The following is a 13,801-nucleotide window of genomic DNA, read 5'->3' as shown; positions in this document are numbered from 1 at the left end:
ACTGACTCACTTGTTCAAATGTCACATTCCATCTCTTGGCCCCTCCTGAGACTAGAAAGACCTTGGCCTCAGAGCCCTGCGGAAGGCCTGGCTGGAGTCCAGAGCCTCAGCCTTCTTCATGCCCTTCACTGGCTGTGGAGCTGGACCTGCCCAGATGTGGAACCTCCCAGTTTGGAAGCAGCTTTTTGTTTGAGGCTCTTTGGGGACAGGGACAGCTGAGACACAGAGGAGGTGCCCAGAGACCAGTGGTGTGGAGACTGCAGCTGCAGATCTACTTAGTGCATGGTATCGGACCAGGAGGGGCCTGCTGGCAGGACTGTGGCCACTAAACCAAGGGGACCCTCAGGCCCAGAAGGGGACACTGGCTTCTTATTGCAGGAAGCCAAAGGCAGGGACCCAAGCTGGCAGAAGGAGTGGCGCTTCCAAGCCACAGACCGCCAATGTTTTCTGGACCATGGCGCTCTTTATTCCTCTCTCCATGCCCTGCCGCTCCCCACCCGCCCCCATTAGCTGCTGGCCAGTTCATTTTCCCAGCCTGGCTTCCGTGCAGAGAGGGCCTCGAGGCCGAGGTGGAAGGTAGCAGCGAGTTGGCCCGCGCTTGGCTTCCCGCACTTGCCGCTTCAACTCCAGGCTGTCATACACCTGGTAGTTGGCATTTCCCCCTGGGTTCCGGCTGAGTGGCATGAAGGTGGGCGGGGGTGGAGGGTGTTCGGTAGCCTGGACGTCGGGCAGAGTCTGGGAGGGGCGGAGGAGCAGCGCTGAGCTGGAATCCGAGGCCCGCTGGTAGAGGCCTCGGCCAGCACCGTGAGGGAGGCGGAGGCGGCCAGAGGGTGCCGCACAGGCAGCATCTCTGCCCATTCGGCCGCCCAGCGCCGCACCTCGTGGGGATCCCGGGAGTAGTTCAAGTGTCCCGTGGAGTGGCGCGGGCTGTGGTTGGGCTGGCTGTGAGCACAGCTGTGGAGGCTCCGCCCGTGGGCCGGTGGGGAGTTGCGCTGCCAGGCTTCGGGCCGGTAGCCCTGAGGCACCAGAGCTGATGGAGGCTCAGAGCCCTCCAGACCACGCCGCCGCTGATCCCAGGAGTCATACGGGAGATGGCCCCCTGAGGGGTAAGTTCTGTGCCCCCCAGGGACCCACGAGCTGTTAGGGGGCAGCCGTCGGGTAAGTGGTGGAGACGAGGTCCACTGGTCAGCATCCACATTGCCCCAGATGCGGGATGGCGAGCAAGGGGCCCCGAAGGACTGCAGCCCTAGCTCAGACTTGGCCTCCACACGCTTGGGCATGCGGTGCAGCTCGGGCGACAGGTAGAGACAGGCTGGTGGCTGGATGGCCAGGATCCCACCCTGTCGACCCCAGAGGCCCACGTTGGAGGGCAGACCCATCTGCCGGTAGAGCCCTCCCCAGCACCCCCACGGGTACTTGGGTTGTGGGAAGGAAAGCTGGTCCTCCTCCTCCAGGTAGGAGTCCGGGTCCTCCCAGCTAAAGGAGGGCATCGGAGGCAGCTGTGACATCCCGTGGAGGCGATGCGGCCTACGGAAGCCTGAGCAGCTGGAGGGGAATTTTCTAAATTCTTGGGCCTCCCCTGGTGGCTTCAGGGGTGGCGGCTGCAGCTGCGGCTACGGTTGCGGAGATGGTGGTAGGAGGACGAGGAGTAGCAAGTGGACCGGGCCATTCTCACTTCCACAGGGTCCAGGGTGCAGTGCATGTGGATGTCTTGGGCCTTGGCTGGAGGATGTTTGGAGGAACTTTCACAAGCCTGTGAGATTTCATCTGTGGGAGTCGAGAGTCCGTGAGGGCAGGGCAACTGTCAGAAGATTTCAGGGTTGGGAACCTGGGAGCCTGGGTTTCTAGGGCCCTGGGAATGGCGAGGCGGGGTGCCTCCTAGCTGTCTTCTGTAGTTACTTTTCTGAATAATACAATACATGGTCTTGTCTAAGGCATTCTGGAGCCCATGCCATATCTGGGGTGGGGTGGGGTGGGGTGGGTGAAAATGAAGGCCAGGCTCTCTACCCTCACCACCACTCCCAGCCAAGACCGTTCCTGCAGACGGAGGTGCAGGCTGCAGCTGGTTCCCACCCTCAGCCATCTTCACCCCTACTGGTGATCCCCAACCATCGCTGACCATAGTTGCCATGCTGATCCCAATGCTGACAAGAATGACAATGCCCAGCAACAGGAGTAGGAAGTCCTCCGCATTCTGGGTACTTTCTTGGTATTGATGGCAGCACCCCAGGTTGTCATACCAGAGCTGCTGTTCCATGGTGGGCGGGTCCTAGGGCCGCCTGAGCCGTGGGACGCCCCACCCCCCCAACCCCACCGGCCCTGACCCACACTGCACTCATGCCAGGACCTGGGGACACCCCCCAACAGGTGAGGGACCATGGTCATAATGAGGCACATTGCAGGGAGTCACAATGCGGAGTTGTCCAATCTTTCATCCACTCAGCTGGTCCTTTAGGTGGCCGTCTCTGCCCTCGGCTCCCACTACATGGAGCCTAGTCCCCAGAGTTCAGTCTGTCCTTCTGTCTCCATGGGGCCTTGCTTAACTTGATTTGCAAGCAGGGTTGCTACAGATGAGAGACAGTCTTCATAGTGACTGGATCATGCATATAGGATTTCCTCCATTTCATTGTTCAAGACATTAGGACCACTTACGTAGCCTGTTGGGCTTCTTAGAACTAGCCTGCAGTTCTTAAAAAGTTTCAAGGGAAGCCAGAAATCCAAATTGCTCTGTGAAATATCCACATTTTAAAAGTAGCAAACCAATTCAAATTTTAAACTCTGCTGGCCAACAACATGGGCCACACAAAACACACCAGGTTGTAACCTCTGACGTATACTGTATAATGCTTTTGTTCTCATCTTCTCATATGATCCTCAGACTAGGGGGCAGATACTATTATTCGCTTCATTTTACAGATGGAGAAACTGAGGCACAGAGCAGTTTAGTAGCTTGTCCAAAGTTTGAGCATCAAAGCTGGAACTTGAGGTTTTTACAGTGTGCTTTTTTATCCTCATTACAAATGCATCCTTTTAGAAAGAACCTTTTCTTATCCTAAAGATAATACATATTACAAAATACAATAAAGTACAGAAAGGTCAAAACAAAGAAAAAACGACCACTAGTCCCAACATGCCCACATAAGCACTATTACTTAGTGTATTTCCTTACAGAAAACATAATTTCCCTCTTCATTCAATCAGAGGTACCGGCTGTATAGGTTAGGATCTGTGCTCGGTGCTGGGGATATTACAGTGAACAGCCATAGTTCCTGCCCTCAGAAGGCTTACAATCTAGTTCTTGTTCTTTGTTCCATTCATTGCCAACCTAGATGTGAATATCCAATGGGGCTTCTTCAAGAAGCAAAAGAGTAAATAAGCAGATAGTGCATGTCAGGTGGGCCCAAGGCCCCCAGCTGCCCAGTCCCACTTGGGCTTCCTCCCTAGAAACGAAATGAGGAGAGGATTGGACTCCTAGTGAAGGAGTTAAGATGCAGAAAGGGATAGGACTTGAGAGTACTATCAAACTCTCAACTCAAGTGGCCGAGGTCCTCGGTCTCGGCCCTCTCGTCCTCAAGGAAAGGGGTCGGGAGGGGGCAAGTGGTACGTGGCATCCAGAAAGATGACGAGGGTCCACAGGAAGAGGCGGTCCACCACCATGGCCACAAACTGCCAGTCCTCCTTCAACTGGGGGTAGGAAGATTAAACTGTTCCTGGGCTCCAGACAACCAGGGAAGGCGGCCTCAAGGCCCTGTACCGCACCCAGGTCCTCATACCACAGCTTTGAGACAAGGGCGGGCCCGCAGAATAGCAGAGAGCGAAACTGCAGGCGACGGATGTGAGTAAAGAACAAGTGGGAAGCCAGGGGGCGGGACCAAGTGAGGCAAACTTCCAATCAGAAAAATAATCGAGTTCTGGGGGCGGAGCCTAAGTTTGCCGGTGGAGCCAAGGCCACCCAGGCCTTGCCTTAACCCACCCTCTTTGGAGTCACAGCTTCGTGGTCCTCCTGTTCCCGCAGCTGTTGAGCGGTGTAGCTGATTGAAGAAACGACCTCCCGTAGGTCGGGAGGCAGGCACACAGCCCGGCTTGGACCATCGATAAATGGCCGCAGGTCCGGGGCAGACAGTTCAGGCTGGAACGTGGAAGAGGCGAGTCTGTTTGGCCACGACCGGGGCACAAAGACGGCCTGCGTGGGTGCTCTAGGCCCCGCCCCAGCTCCCTCCTCCAACGCCCATCCAGGTTTCAAAACGTGAGAGAGCCCTTCAGGTTCTCTTCAGCAGCGGCGACCTCTCTAGCCTTCCGCAATTCCTCCTATTCCCTTACGCTTTAGTTCCCACCTCCCCGCAAAGTGGGCAACAGAAGGGGTACTACAACTCCCATGATGCTCGACCACAACATCCTCTGAGAGCTTAGGACGCCTGCCTCCGCACAGTCTTCTGGGAACTGTAGTTCTCCCTCTCCCTTCTACGTGGGCCGTGGGGAGTAGATACTACCTGTTGGGTTTGGGGAAGAGAAAATCATGTGGTGGCTTGCGGATGAAATATTCATCTGTTCCCCGACCCCAGCCACTTCCTGGAGAATCCCTGAGAGGTATAGGAGGTGGCTCCGGTATCTGGTCTCTCTCAGGTTTGGGTCTCTTCAGACCCAGATACGGAGGGAGTTTGTGGATAAAGATCTGCTGAGTAGAAGAAGAGCCGTCTTGGAGGGGGCTCTTATGCTTTCAGACCAGAAGGGAAGCCGCCAACCACCCCCACGGCACGTGCCCATTCCTGCGCATGCGTGCATGCATCCCACAGATGAAATGCAACTACACAGCCCAAGAGTCCTTAAGGGGGTTAGGAGGCATCCTGACTGGAAAGAAAAGTTCTGAGGGCTTCCACCCTGATAGTACCTAACCCTGAGAATGCTTCCTTGGGACCCACGAAGGAGAGAAGTATTGATGAAGAGAGTCTGGGATCTACGCAATGTTAATGATGGGAGGATAAAATTAATTGGGCAACATTTCAACACCCAAAGACCTTGGCACTTTGACACTCTACCAGGAGTTGTAGTTCTCCCTCAGGTCTGTGAAAGGGAAGGTTGAAAGTTGGTGGGAGTGAGGAGCGATACCTGGACAAAAAGCCAAATACTAGGATTGAGAGTTAACACAGGTTGGAGAGGAGATCTTCTTACCTGACGGACCCAAAGGGGCATTTGGTGGGTGTGGGGTGAGCGATGGTGCAGGTTGAGGACTACGATGTTAAGGATGACTGAGAAGGTGACGAGGACCATGGTAAACATGAGGTATTTGATAATGACGGGGACAGACAGGGAGGTCTCAGGCACTTTGTCTGCCAGCAGCAGCAGGAACACAGTAAGGGTCAGCAGGGCAAAGATCGAGAGCCCCATCTGCTCTACTTGGGGGACAGAGGGGAAGGCGGAAGGATTAGGCTTTGCCAGAAAGCAATCTCCCTGGCATAATCAGTGACCGTGTTTCCAGCCCACTCAAGGACAGGCTTTTGGAAGGGCCAACTGCATGCAAATAACTCCTACATTTATACCTCCAACCTGGACTGATTCCCCTAAATTCCACACTTGTATCCACCTGCCTACTTAACCTCTCCATTTGGGTGTCCAATAGACACCTCGACCTTAACATGTCCAAAACTTAATTCCCTCACCACCGACTCCCCACACAGTCTTCCTCAGGTCATAAATGACAACTCGATCTTTCCTGTGGCTCAGGCCAAATCCCTTGGAGTCATTCTCAGCTCTCCTCTCTCTCATCCCATATCCAATCCATACCAAACCCTATTGGCTCTACCTTCAACATATATCCTGAAACTGATGACTTATCCCATCTACCACTACCATCCTGGTACAAGCCACCATTACCTCAGATCTGAGTTATTACAAAGGCCTCCTCTTTGCTTCATCCTTTGTCCCCCCTGCTGACTGTTCTCAACAGAGCAGCCACATTGATCCCGTTAAAATGTAAATCAGATCAACCAAGAGCCCCAAACACAGCCCAGAATGGGGGAGGCAAGTTTGCATACATCTGGTCGTGACCCAAGAGACCAGATGAGGAAAACTGAAGCCTGGGCTCTTTCTCACAGTCTGGGGAAATCAGGCATTGGGTGTCCATCCCTACATCTTACCTCCTCCCCAGAGGGTGGCTTCTGAGCCACCCTAAAAAGAATTAAGTTCTCTGCGCTCTGGGGGAGCTTTAAGATGCTGGGCGTGGGTGACAGGGAAAGGAAAATTGCTCTAAACTCTAAAGCACTGCTCTCCAATAGCATTTTTCATGATGATGGAAATGTTCTAAATCTGTGCCGTCCAATGCAGTAGCCACTAGCTCCATGTGGCTACTGAGCACTTAGAAGATCATGGCACTGAGGAAGAGAATTTCTTTTTTTTTTCTGGCCAAGCCATGAAGCTTGCGGGGTCTGAATTCCCCGACCAGGGATTGAACCACCGCCACATCAGTGAAAGCGCCAAGTCCCAACAACTGGACTGCCAGGGAACAGAATTGGATGTCAGGGAAATTCTGTTCCCTGAGGAAGAGAATTTTTAACTTTTTAACTTAATTTTTAATAGAATTAATTTTCCTTAACTTTAAGTAATTTACATTCTAATAGGCCTTTGGCTAGTGGCTACTGTAATTGACAGTGCAGCTCTAGGGCCTTGGGGATAACGGATTTAGCTAGACAGCGATGGAGGGAAAGCAGGGATAGTTTAGGTCCTCATCAGGCCCTGTGGGATGGGGCTGGGTTGGATGTCCTCAAAAGTCCACAGAACACTTCTCTTGTCTCTTTATTCCTCATGCTTATCTGTCCCCTCTTTTTCTAAGTTTCTCATCACACACTGATATCCCCACTCCTTGATGGTCTCTGGTGAGTTGTTGGATGTTGGAAGCCATCCTGGAGCCATTGCACCATGACAAAGTCATGAAGCAACGGAAGGCGAAACTGCAAGGCAGCGCCGTGCCAGGAAGGTGGACTACAGCTCTGTTGTTATGTTTTATGATAATAAGTTTAAATATAGGGGCAATTTTGGGGGGATGTTGCTCCACGTGAAAGAAAAATTCCTCTAGGACTCCCCCTCCTGAAACTACCACAGAATGGGAAGTACCCACTAAAGACCCAGGGAAATGGGTAAAGAATTAAGAGCCTGGAACTAAAGGGATATTTTTTTTATGAAAAACACCCTCTAGTATGGAGTTATGGCCATGGGCTGGAGTTCCTGATCACATAGGAAATTTATGGTTCTATTATAAAGGAAGATTAATTCTAGAAAAGCAAATGCCTAGAGCAGAATTAGTTGCTAGGATAGGGAGAAAGCACTGTCTCAGTTGAAGGAAACAACGAGAAAGGGCATGCAGGGTACATTGTAAATATTTTCGTGGAACCATTGTAAAAGGTTGCCCATGCAAGAAGAGAAATAGGAACAAGTAGCTTCAACTTTTACAACTAAAATAATCATATAACTGCTTGGCTTGGTTACTAAGAAATAACCTGTGATTAATGGGAACTTGGGAAATATTTTAATAGGACATCTAGAAACTAGGGGATATATTTTTTAAAAAAAAATCTTTATAGAACATTTTGAGGTTTGATTGTGCTAAGATTGTTTGGTCACATACCTGGTAATGTAATCAACTACAATATATAAACCTGTGATTGTAAACAATAAAGAAGAGAGAGAAACATGCAATGCTGATACTTTAAGAAGTGTAATAGATTTATTTCCTTCGCCGACGCTATCTATCCCTCGGGTATCCCTTGACTCGCTGGAGCTGGACTCCGGCAGCTGGATGTGGCCCTATGAAGGCGCCTGGGAGACAGAGCTTCGCACTTGACCCTGTCTGCTGTCTCTGGCGGGCATCAAAGACCACATGCCCTAGCCGGGTGCCTGCTGGTTTTGGGAGGCGTAGACATCTGGCGATAGTTCTGGCAGGCTGGGGGGATGGTATCGGGTGGTACACCCAGGCTTGGCTGCCTGTTCGCTGCGAGGAGGTTAGCAGGTCATTGTAGGCCCCCTGAGCCTTGGCAGAGCAGGAGTTGTGACTGGGTGGGACAGAAGTCCATGGTATGTGCTGCCCTGCATCCTCCTTTCGAGGAACTGTCTCAGATATAAATGACTTTTGGGTCTGACGTGGGCCCAAAACTTGGACAGAGTCAGTTCCTAGAGGGTTCTTGTGGAGGCCAGGGTTTGGGATAAGGCCTGAGTTGTTATGGAGGCCTCGTCTCTTGGATAAGCCAGAGTCTTGAGTAAGGGCTGGACCCTTATGGGGGCCAGGATCTCGATTAATTCCTGAGTCCTCGTGGAAGTTAGGGTCATGGGTATGTTCTGAGCTCCTGTAAATTCCAGCATCTTGGGTAAGGCCAGGATTCTTATGGAGGTCAGAATCTTGAGTAAGGCCTTGGCTCCTGCAGACTCCAGAAGCTTGGGTCAGGCCTGGATTCTTGTAGTCTCCGGAGTCTCGGGTAAGGCTTGAGCCCTTATGGAGGCGAGCGGTTTGCACAGGACCTGGGCTCTTATGGAGATCAGACTCCTGGCAAAGGACTGAGCTCTTGTTGACTGCAGAGTCTTGGGCATGGCATGGACTCTTCTGTGGCCAAGAATCTTGGGTAATGACTGGATTCTTCTGAAGGTCAGAGTCTTGGGAAAGGCTTGGATTCTTGCAGAGGTAAGGGTCTTTGGTAAGGCCTCGAAGTTCGTGGAGGCCTGGATCTTGAGCAAGGCCTGGGTTCTTGGGGAGGCCTGTGTCTCCGGTAAGGCCTGGGGTCCTTTGGAGGACAGAGCATTGGTTGAGACCTAGACTCTCATGAAGTTCTGGGGGTTGGGGCTGGTTTGGGGTTTGGGAAGTAGTGGATAACTGGGGAGGGATGGGGCCCTGGGGAGAGAGGACAGACTGAGGAGACTTGGAGGTTGGGGGAAAGGTGGGGGTTTGTATTAAGGCGGAGGGCTTCTGGTGGTTGCTGTGTTGATGAAGGACAAAGGATCTGGGAAAACAAGAGGCAGAGAAAGAGTGCATGGTGGAGGCATGGTGCATGGTGAGCTCTGGGCACTGGTCGGAGAATGGAAGCAAGGTTGAAAAGGTGCAGCATCCTTGGAGTACACCAGGAATTTGGGGTAGACTGGAGTCTGGGGATCCGTGTTTCTCTTCTCAGACTGGCAAGGGTGGGAGCTACAGTGAGTGAAGGTCTTGGACTGTACAAATTTGTCTTTGGCATCATTTGGGATCTTCCATTCCATAGTCCCCAACTCCACGTAACCCAGTATGGACCCTGTGGAGGGCTTGGCACTGTCCCCACTACATTGCTTCAGTGTTTGCTCAGCTGTACCAGAGCTCACCAGACCATGCCCCTCTTGGGGCCTGGAGAGGGTACCCAAGTCATTTCTGGAGTACCCAGAGTTCTGAGGGGGACACACATGGAATAAGTTCTGCTTTATGCTGCGGGCATAGTAGACCACATGGCCAGAGGAGAGGCCTTGGTCGAAGGTAGACAAGGTAGAGAGAATAGAATCTAGGATGGGGGTACGGGTGGTGGAAGGGACTGGAGGGGTCGTCAGGGCCATGACCAGTGCTGGGACAGAGGTTGTGGCAGAGATCGGGACAGGGGCTGGTGTAGGGGCTAGGGCAGGAGTAGTAGCAGGGGCAGAAGTTGGGGGAGGGACCAGAGTGTTGGCATGGGTATAGGTCAGATGAGCATGGGTCAGGGTGCAGAGAGAAGTGTGGCCCAGGAATTGGGCTGAGGCATGTGAGGGGGCCTGGGCTTGGGCCTGGGCTGGGGTATGGGCTGAGGTATGCTCCGGGCCATGGACCTGGGCAGGGCTGTGCTCAGGGGTGAGGGCTGGTGAGGGGGTCTGGGCCTGGGGGGTAGTGTGCTCAGGGAGGTGGAGTGTGGAGCAAGTCTGGGCCTGAGGTGGGGCGTGCACAGAGGGGTGCTTGTAGGAGAAGGTCTGGGCCTTGGCAGGAGAATGTGCAGGGAGCTGAACTGGGGGGCAGGTCTGGGCCCGGGCTGGGGCCTGGGCTGAGTCATAGTCTGGGGTCTTAGTCTTGCTCTCTTGGGGCAGGCAGAGTGGAACCACGTCCACCTTGCTTATCCTGCGGAGCTTGGAAGATGTCTCTCACCTGGAGTTAAAGGTGGCTTTGGACTTTAAGGCTGTGAACGGAGGGGCCTCCCCAGCTCCCACTACCCCCTCCTTCCACAGTCCCCGTGGAGCCTCCGTGGAAGCCCGAGCCCGTCCACACTGCGGCGGCATCCAGCAGCACTTAGAAGCCGTCTCATCATCTGTTTCTGGTATCCAGGATTCAAGGTGGTTTGGGTGCCTGTGCAGGAAGCTCGGGCGATGGTGGAAGCGGGGAGAAACTCTTGAACACAGGTTCTTGGGATCCACGGAGCAGCACATGCGATGGCTGCCTCCACAGCTGGCTTGCTTGTCTGCAGGGAAAGGCGAGATGGGACAGGGCCTGGGTTCCTGAGGGGCTGAGAATCAAGGCAGGGATAGAAGAAAGGGGACAGGCCCACATCCCCTGAGGCCACACTGGCGCCCACTTACCTTTGGGGAAAATACGGTTGAAACCTGCCCGCAAGAATCTCTTCAGATGCATCCAGAGCTGAGGGAAGCAAGGGAGCGTGGAGTTCGGGATCAGGGTGAGCCCTGAAATCCAACCCTTGTCCGGCCACACTGCAGCAGCCATCCCATCTCAGCCCCTTCAAGACCCCAGGGCTCCCCCAACCACACTGCCCAGATCCTGCCCTCACCAGAGTCACCACGTTGATCCACACATTGAGCAAGATGATGCTGACCAGGATCAGAAGAATTGAGTCTCCTAGGTCTTGGCATTTCCTGGGTGTGGTGCCAGAGCACGCCTCGGCTAGGTAATGGGTTTGCTCAGCCATGGCCGGGGGTCCCAGGACTGCCTGGGTCCGCTGGCCTCCATATATGTATACTGGGAGACAGACTGGGTCATAATGGGGCAGGTGGTGGCGTCACAGTGAGGGAGGGGGACGAAAAGGAGGGCCAGGCGTGGCATTCCATGGTTCCCCGGGTGAGGTAAGCTGAGCCTGGACAGCCAAACAGGGCCCGGAGGCCGGCACACCTCCCCTCGAGGTGTCAAACATTCGCTCACCGCCCACTGACTCACTTGTTCAAATGTCACATTCCATCTCTTGGCCCCTCCTGAGACTAGAAAGACCTTGGCCTCAGAGCCCTGCGGAAGGCCTGGCTGGAGTCCAGAGCCTCAGCCTTCTTCATGCCCTTCACTGGCTGTGGAGCTGGACCTGCCCAGATGTGGAACCTCCCAGTTTGGAAGCAGCTTCTTGTTTGAGGCTCTTTGGGGACAGGGACAGCTGAGACACAGAGGAGGTGCCCAGAGACCAGTGGTGTGGAGACTGCAGCTGCAGATCTACTTAGTGCATGGTATCGGACCAGGAGGGGCCTGCTGGCAGGACTGTGGCCACTAAACCAAGGGGACCCTCAGGCCCAGAAGGGGACACTGGCTTCTTATTGCAGGAAGCCAAAGGCAGGGACCCAAGCTGGCAGAAGGAGTGGCGCTTCCAAGCCACAGACCGCCAATGTTTTCTGGACCATGGCGCTCTTTATTCCTCTCTCCATGCCCTGCCGCTCCCCACCCGCCCCCATTAGCTGCTGGCCAGTTCATTTTCCCAGCCTGGCTTCCGTGCAGAGAGGGCCTCGAGGCCGAGGTGGAAGGTAGCAGCGAGTTGGCCCGCGCTTGGCTTCCCGCACTTGCCGCTTCAACTCCAGGCTGTCATACACCTGGTAGTTGGCATTTCCCCCTGGGTTCCGGCTGAGTGGCATGAAGGTGGGCGGGGGTGGAGGGTGTTCGGTAGCCTGGACGTCGGGCAGAGTCTGGGAGGGGCGGAGGAGCAGCGCTGAGCTGGAATCCGAGGCCCGCTGGTAGAGGCCTCGGCCAGCACCGTGAGGGAGGCGGAGGCGGCCAGAGGGTGCCGCACAGGCAGCATCTCTGCCCATTCGGCCGCCCAGCGCCGCACCTCGTGGGGATCCCGGGAGTAGTTCAAGTGTCCCGTGGAGTGGCGCGGGCTGTGGTTGGGCTGGCTGTGAGCACAGCTGTGGAGGCTCCGCCCGTGGGCCGGTGGGGAGTTGCGCTGCCAGGCTTCGGGCCGGTAGCCCTGAGGCACCAGAGCTGATGGAGGCTCAGAGCCCTCCAGACCACGCCGCCGCTGATCCCAGGAGTCATACGGGAGATGGCCCCCTGAGGGGTAAGTTCTGTGCCCCCCAGGGACCCACGAGCTGTTAGGGGGCAGCCGTCGGGTAAGTGGTGGAGACGAGGTCCACTGGTCAGCATCCACATTGCCCCAGATGCGGGATGGCGAGCAAGGGGCCCCGAAGGACTGCAGCCCTAGCTCAGACTTGGCCTCCACACGCTTGGGCATGCGGTGCAGCTCGGGCGACAGGTAGAGACAGGCTGGTGGCTGGATGGCCAGGATCCCACCCTGTCGACCCCAGAGGCCCACGTTGGAGGGCAGACCCATCTGCCGGTAGAGCCCTCCCCAGCACCCCCACGGGTACTTGGGTTGTGGGAAGGAAAGCTGGTCCTCCTCCTCCAGGTAGGAGTCCGGGTCCTCCCAGCTAAAGGAGGGCATCGGAGGCAGCTGTGACATCCCGTGGAGGCGATGCGGCCTACGGAAGCCTGAGCAGCTGGAGGGGAATTTTCTAAATTCTTGGGCCTCCCCTGGTGGCTTCAGGGGTGGTGGCTGCAGCTGCGGCTACGGTTGCGGAGATGGTGGTAGGAGGACGAGGAGAAGCAAGTGGACCGGGCCATTCTCACTTCCACAGGGTCCAGGGTGCAGTGCATGTGGATGTCTTGGGCCTTGGCTGGAGGATGTTTGGAGGAACTTTCACAAGCCTGTGAGATTTCATCTGTGGGAGTCGAGAGTCCGTGAGGGCAGGGCAACTGTCAGAAGATTTCAGGGTTGGGAACCTGGGAGCCTGGGTTTCTAGGGCCCTGGGAATGGCGAGGCGGGGTGCCTCCTAGCTGTCTTCTGTAGTTACTTTTCTGAATAATACAATACATGGTCTTGTCTAAGGCATTCTGGAGCCCATGCCATATCTGGGGTGGGGTGGGGTGGGGTGGGTGAAAATGAAGGCCAGGCTCTCTACCCTCACCACCACTCCCAGCCAAGACCGTTCCTGCAGACGGAGGTGCAGGCTGCAGCTGGTTCCCACCCTCAGCCATCTTCACCCCTACTGGTGATCCCCAACCATCGCTGACCATAGTTGCCATGCTGATCCCAATGCTGACAAGAATGACAATGCCCAGCAACAGGAGTTGGAAGTCCTCCGCATTCTGGGTACTTTCTTGGTATTGATGGCAGCACCCCAGGTTGTCATACCAGAGCTGCTGTTCCATGGTGGGCGGGTCCTAGGGCCGCCTGAGCCGTGGGACGCCCCACCCCCCCAACCCCACCGGCCCTGACCCACACTGCACTCATGCCAGGACCTGGGGACACCCCCCAACAGGTGAGGGACCATGGTCATAATGAGGCACATTGCAGGGAGTCACAATGCGGAGTTGTCCAATCTTTCATCCACTCAGCTGGTCCTTTAGGTGGCCGTCTCTGCCCTCGGCTCCCACTACATGGAGCCTAGTCCCCAGAGTTCAGTCTGTCCTTCTGTCTCCATGGGGCCTTGCTTAACTTGATTTGCAAGCAGGGTTGCTACAGATGAGAGACAGTCTTCATAGTGACTGGATCATGCATATAGGATTTCCTCCATTTCATTGTTCAAGACATTAGGACCACTTACGTAGCCTGTTGGGCTTCTTAGAACTAGC

The 13,801-nt window shown here is 54.9% G+C and overlaps 2 protein-coding genes and 2 pseudogenes across 4 annotated transcripts; all 4 read right to left on the bottom strand.

Annotated features, from left to right (window-relative positions):
- Positions 1-106: 106 nt before the first annotated feature.
- On the bottom strand, positions 107-2,260 carry LOC308609877 (uncharacterized protein SPEM2-like; annotated as a pseudogene). The gene is made up of 4 exons: positions 2,120-2,260; positions 1,900-1,957; positions 498-1,767; positions 107-197 (listed from the first exon to the last, which is right to left on the bottom strand). The product of its transcript is annotated as an uncharacterized protein SPEM2-like (transcript).
- A 579-nt stretch (positions 2,261-2,839) lies between these two features.
- Positions 2,840-5,799, bottom strand: LOC308609882 (acetylcholine receptor subunit beta-like). Its single transcript, XM_081259162.1, has 4 exons — positions 5,170-5,799; positions 4,491-4,672; positions 3,989-4,151; positions 2,840-3,684 (listed from the first exon to the last, which is right to left on the bottom strand). Exons 1-4 carry the CDS (start codon positions 5,383-5,385, stop codon positions 3,571-3,573), a joined length of 675 nt encoding a protein of 224 aa, XP_081115288.1. The 5' UTR covers positions 5,386-5,799; the 3' UTR covers positions 2,840-3,570.
- Positions 5,800-6,226: 427 nt separating this feature from the next.
- Positions 6,227-11,613, bottom strand: LOC308609878 (uncharacterized protein). Its single transcript, XM_081259158.1, has 4 exons — positions 10,749-11,613; positions 10,543-10,600; positions 10,115-10,424; positions 6,227-8,765 (listed from the first exon to the last, which is right to left on the bottom strand). The coding sequence occupies exons 1-4, from the start codon at positions 10,884-10,886 to the stop codon at positions 7,736-7,738; spliced, it is 1,536 nt and encodes a 511-aa protein (XP_081115284.1). The 5' UTR covers positions 10,887-11,613; the 3' UTR covers positions 6,227-7,735.
- Positions 11,228-13,381, bottom strand: LOC308609871 (uncharacterized protein SPEM2-like; annotated as a pseudogene). The gene is made up of 4 exons: positions 13,241-13,381; positions 13,021-13,078; positions 11,619-12,888; positions 11,228-11,318 (listed from the first exon to the last, which is right to left on the bottom strand). The product of its transcript is annotated as an uncharacterized protein SPEM2-like (transcript).
- Between the last annotated feature and the right edge of the window lie 420 nt (positions 13,382-13,801).

The sequence above is a fragment of the Mesoplodon bidens genome (genome assembly GCF_964165515.1).
Source record: "Mesoplodon bidens genome assembly, contig: HAP1_SCAFFOLD_1413, whole genome shotgun sequence".
NCBI classification, from domain to species: Eukaryota; Metazoa; Chordata; class Mammalia; order Artiodactyla; family Ziphiidae; genus Mesoplodon; species Mesoplodon bidens.
This window is presented reverse-complemented; position numbering and strand designations above follow the sequence as displayed.

Excerpts from the sequence above, each read along its gene's own strand:
- LOC308609882 (XM_081259162.1), bottom strand. The coding sequence starts at position 5,385 with ATGGGGCTCTCGATCTTTGCCCTGCTGACCCTTACTGTGTTCCTGCTG. Across the intron at positions 4,673-5,169 it reads TGCCCCTTTGGGTCCGTCAG|ATCTTTATCCACAAACTCCC; the intron begins GTAAGAAGATCT and ends TCTACTCAGCAG. Across the intron at positions 4,152-4,490 it reads CTCTTCCCCAAACCCAACAG|ACTCGCCTCTTCCACGTTCC; the intron begins GTAGTATCTACT and ends GTGGCCAAACAG.
- LOC308609878 (XM_081259158.1), bottom strand. The coding sequence starts at position 10,886 with ATGGCTGAGCAAACCCATTACCTAGCCGAGGCGTGCTCTGGCACCACA. Across the intron at positions 10,601-10,748 it reads GGATCAACGTGGTGACTCTG|CTCTGGATGCATCTGAAGAG; the intron begins GTGAGGGCAGGA and ends TGCTTCCCTCAG. Across the intron at positions 10,425-10,542 it reads CAACCGTATTTTCCCCAAAG|ACAAGCAAGCCAGCTGTGGA; the intron begins GTAAGTGGGCGC and ends CTTTCCCTGCAG.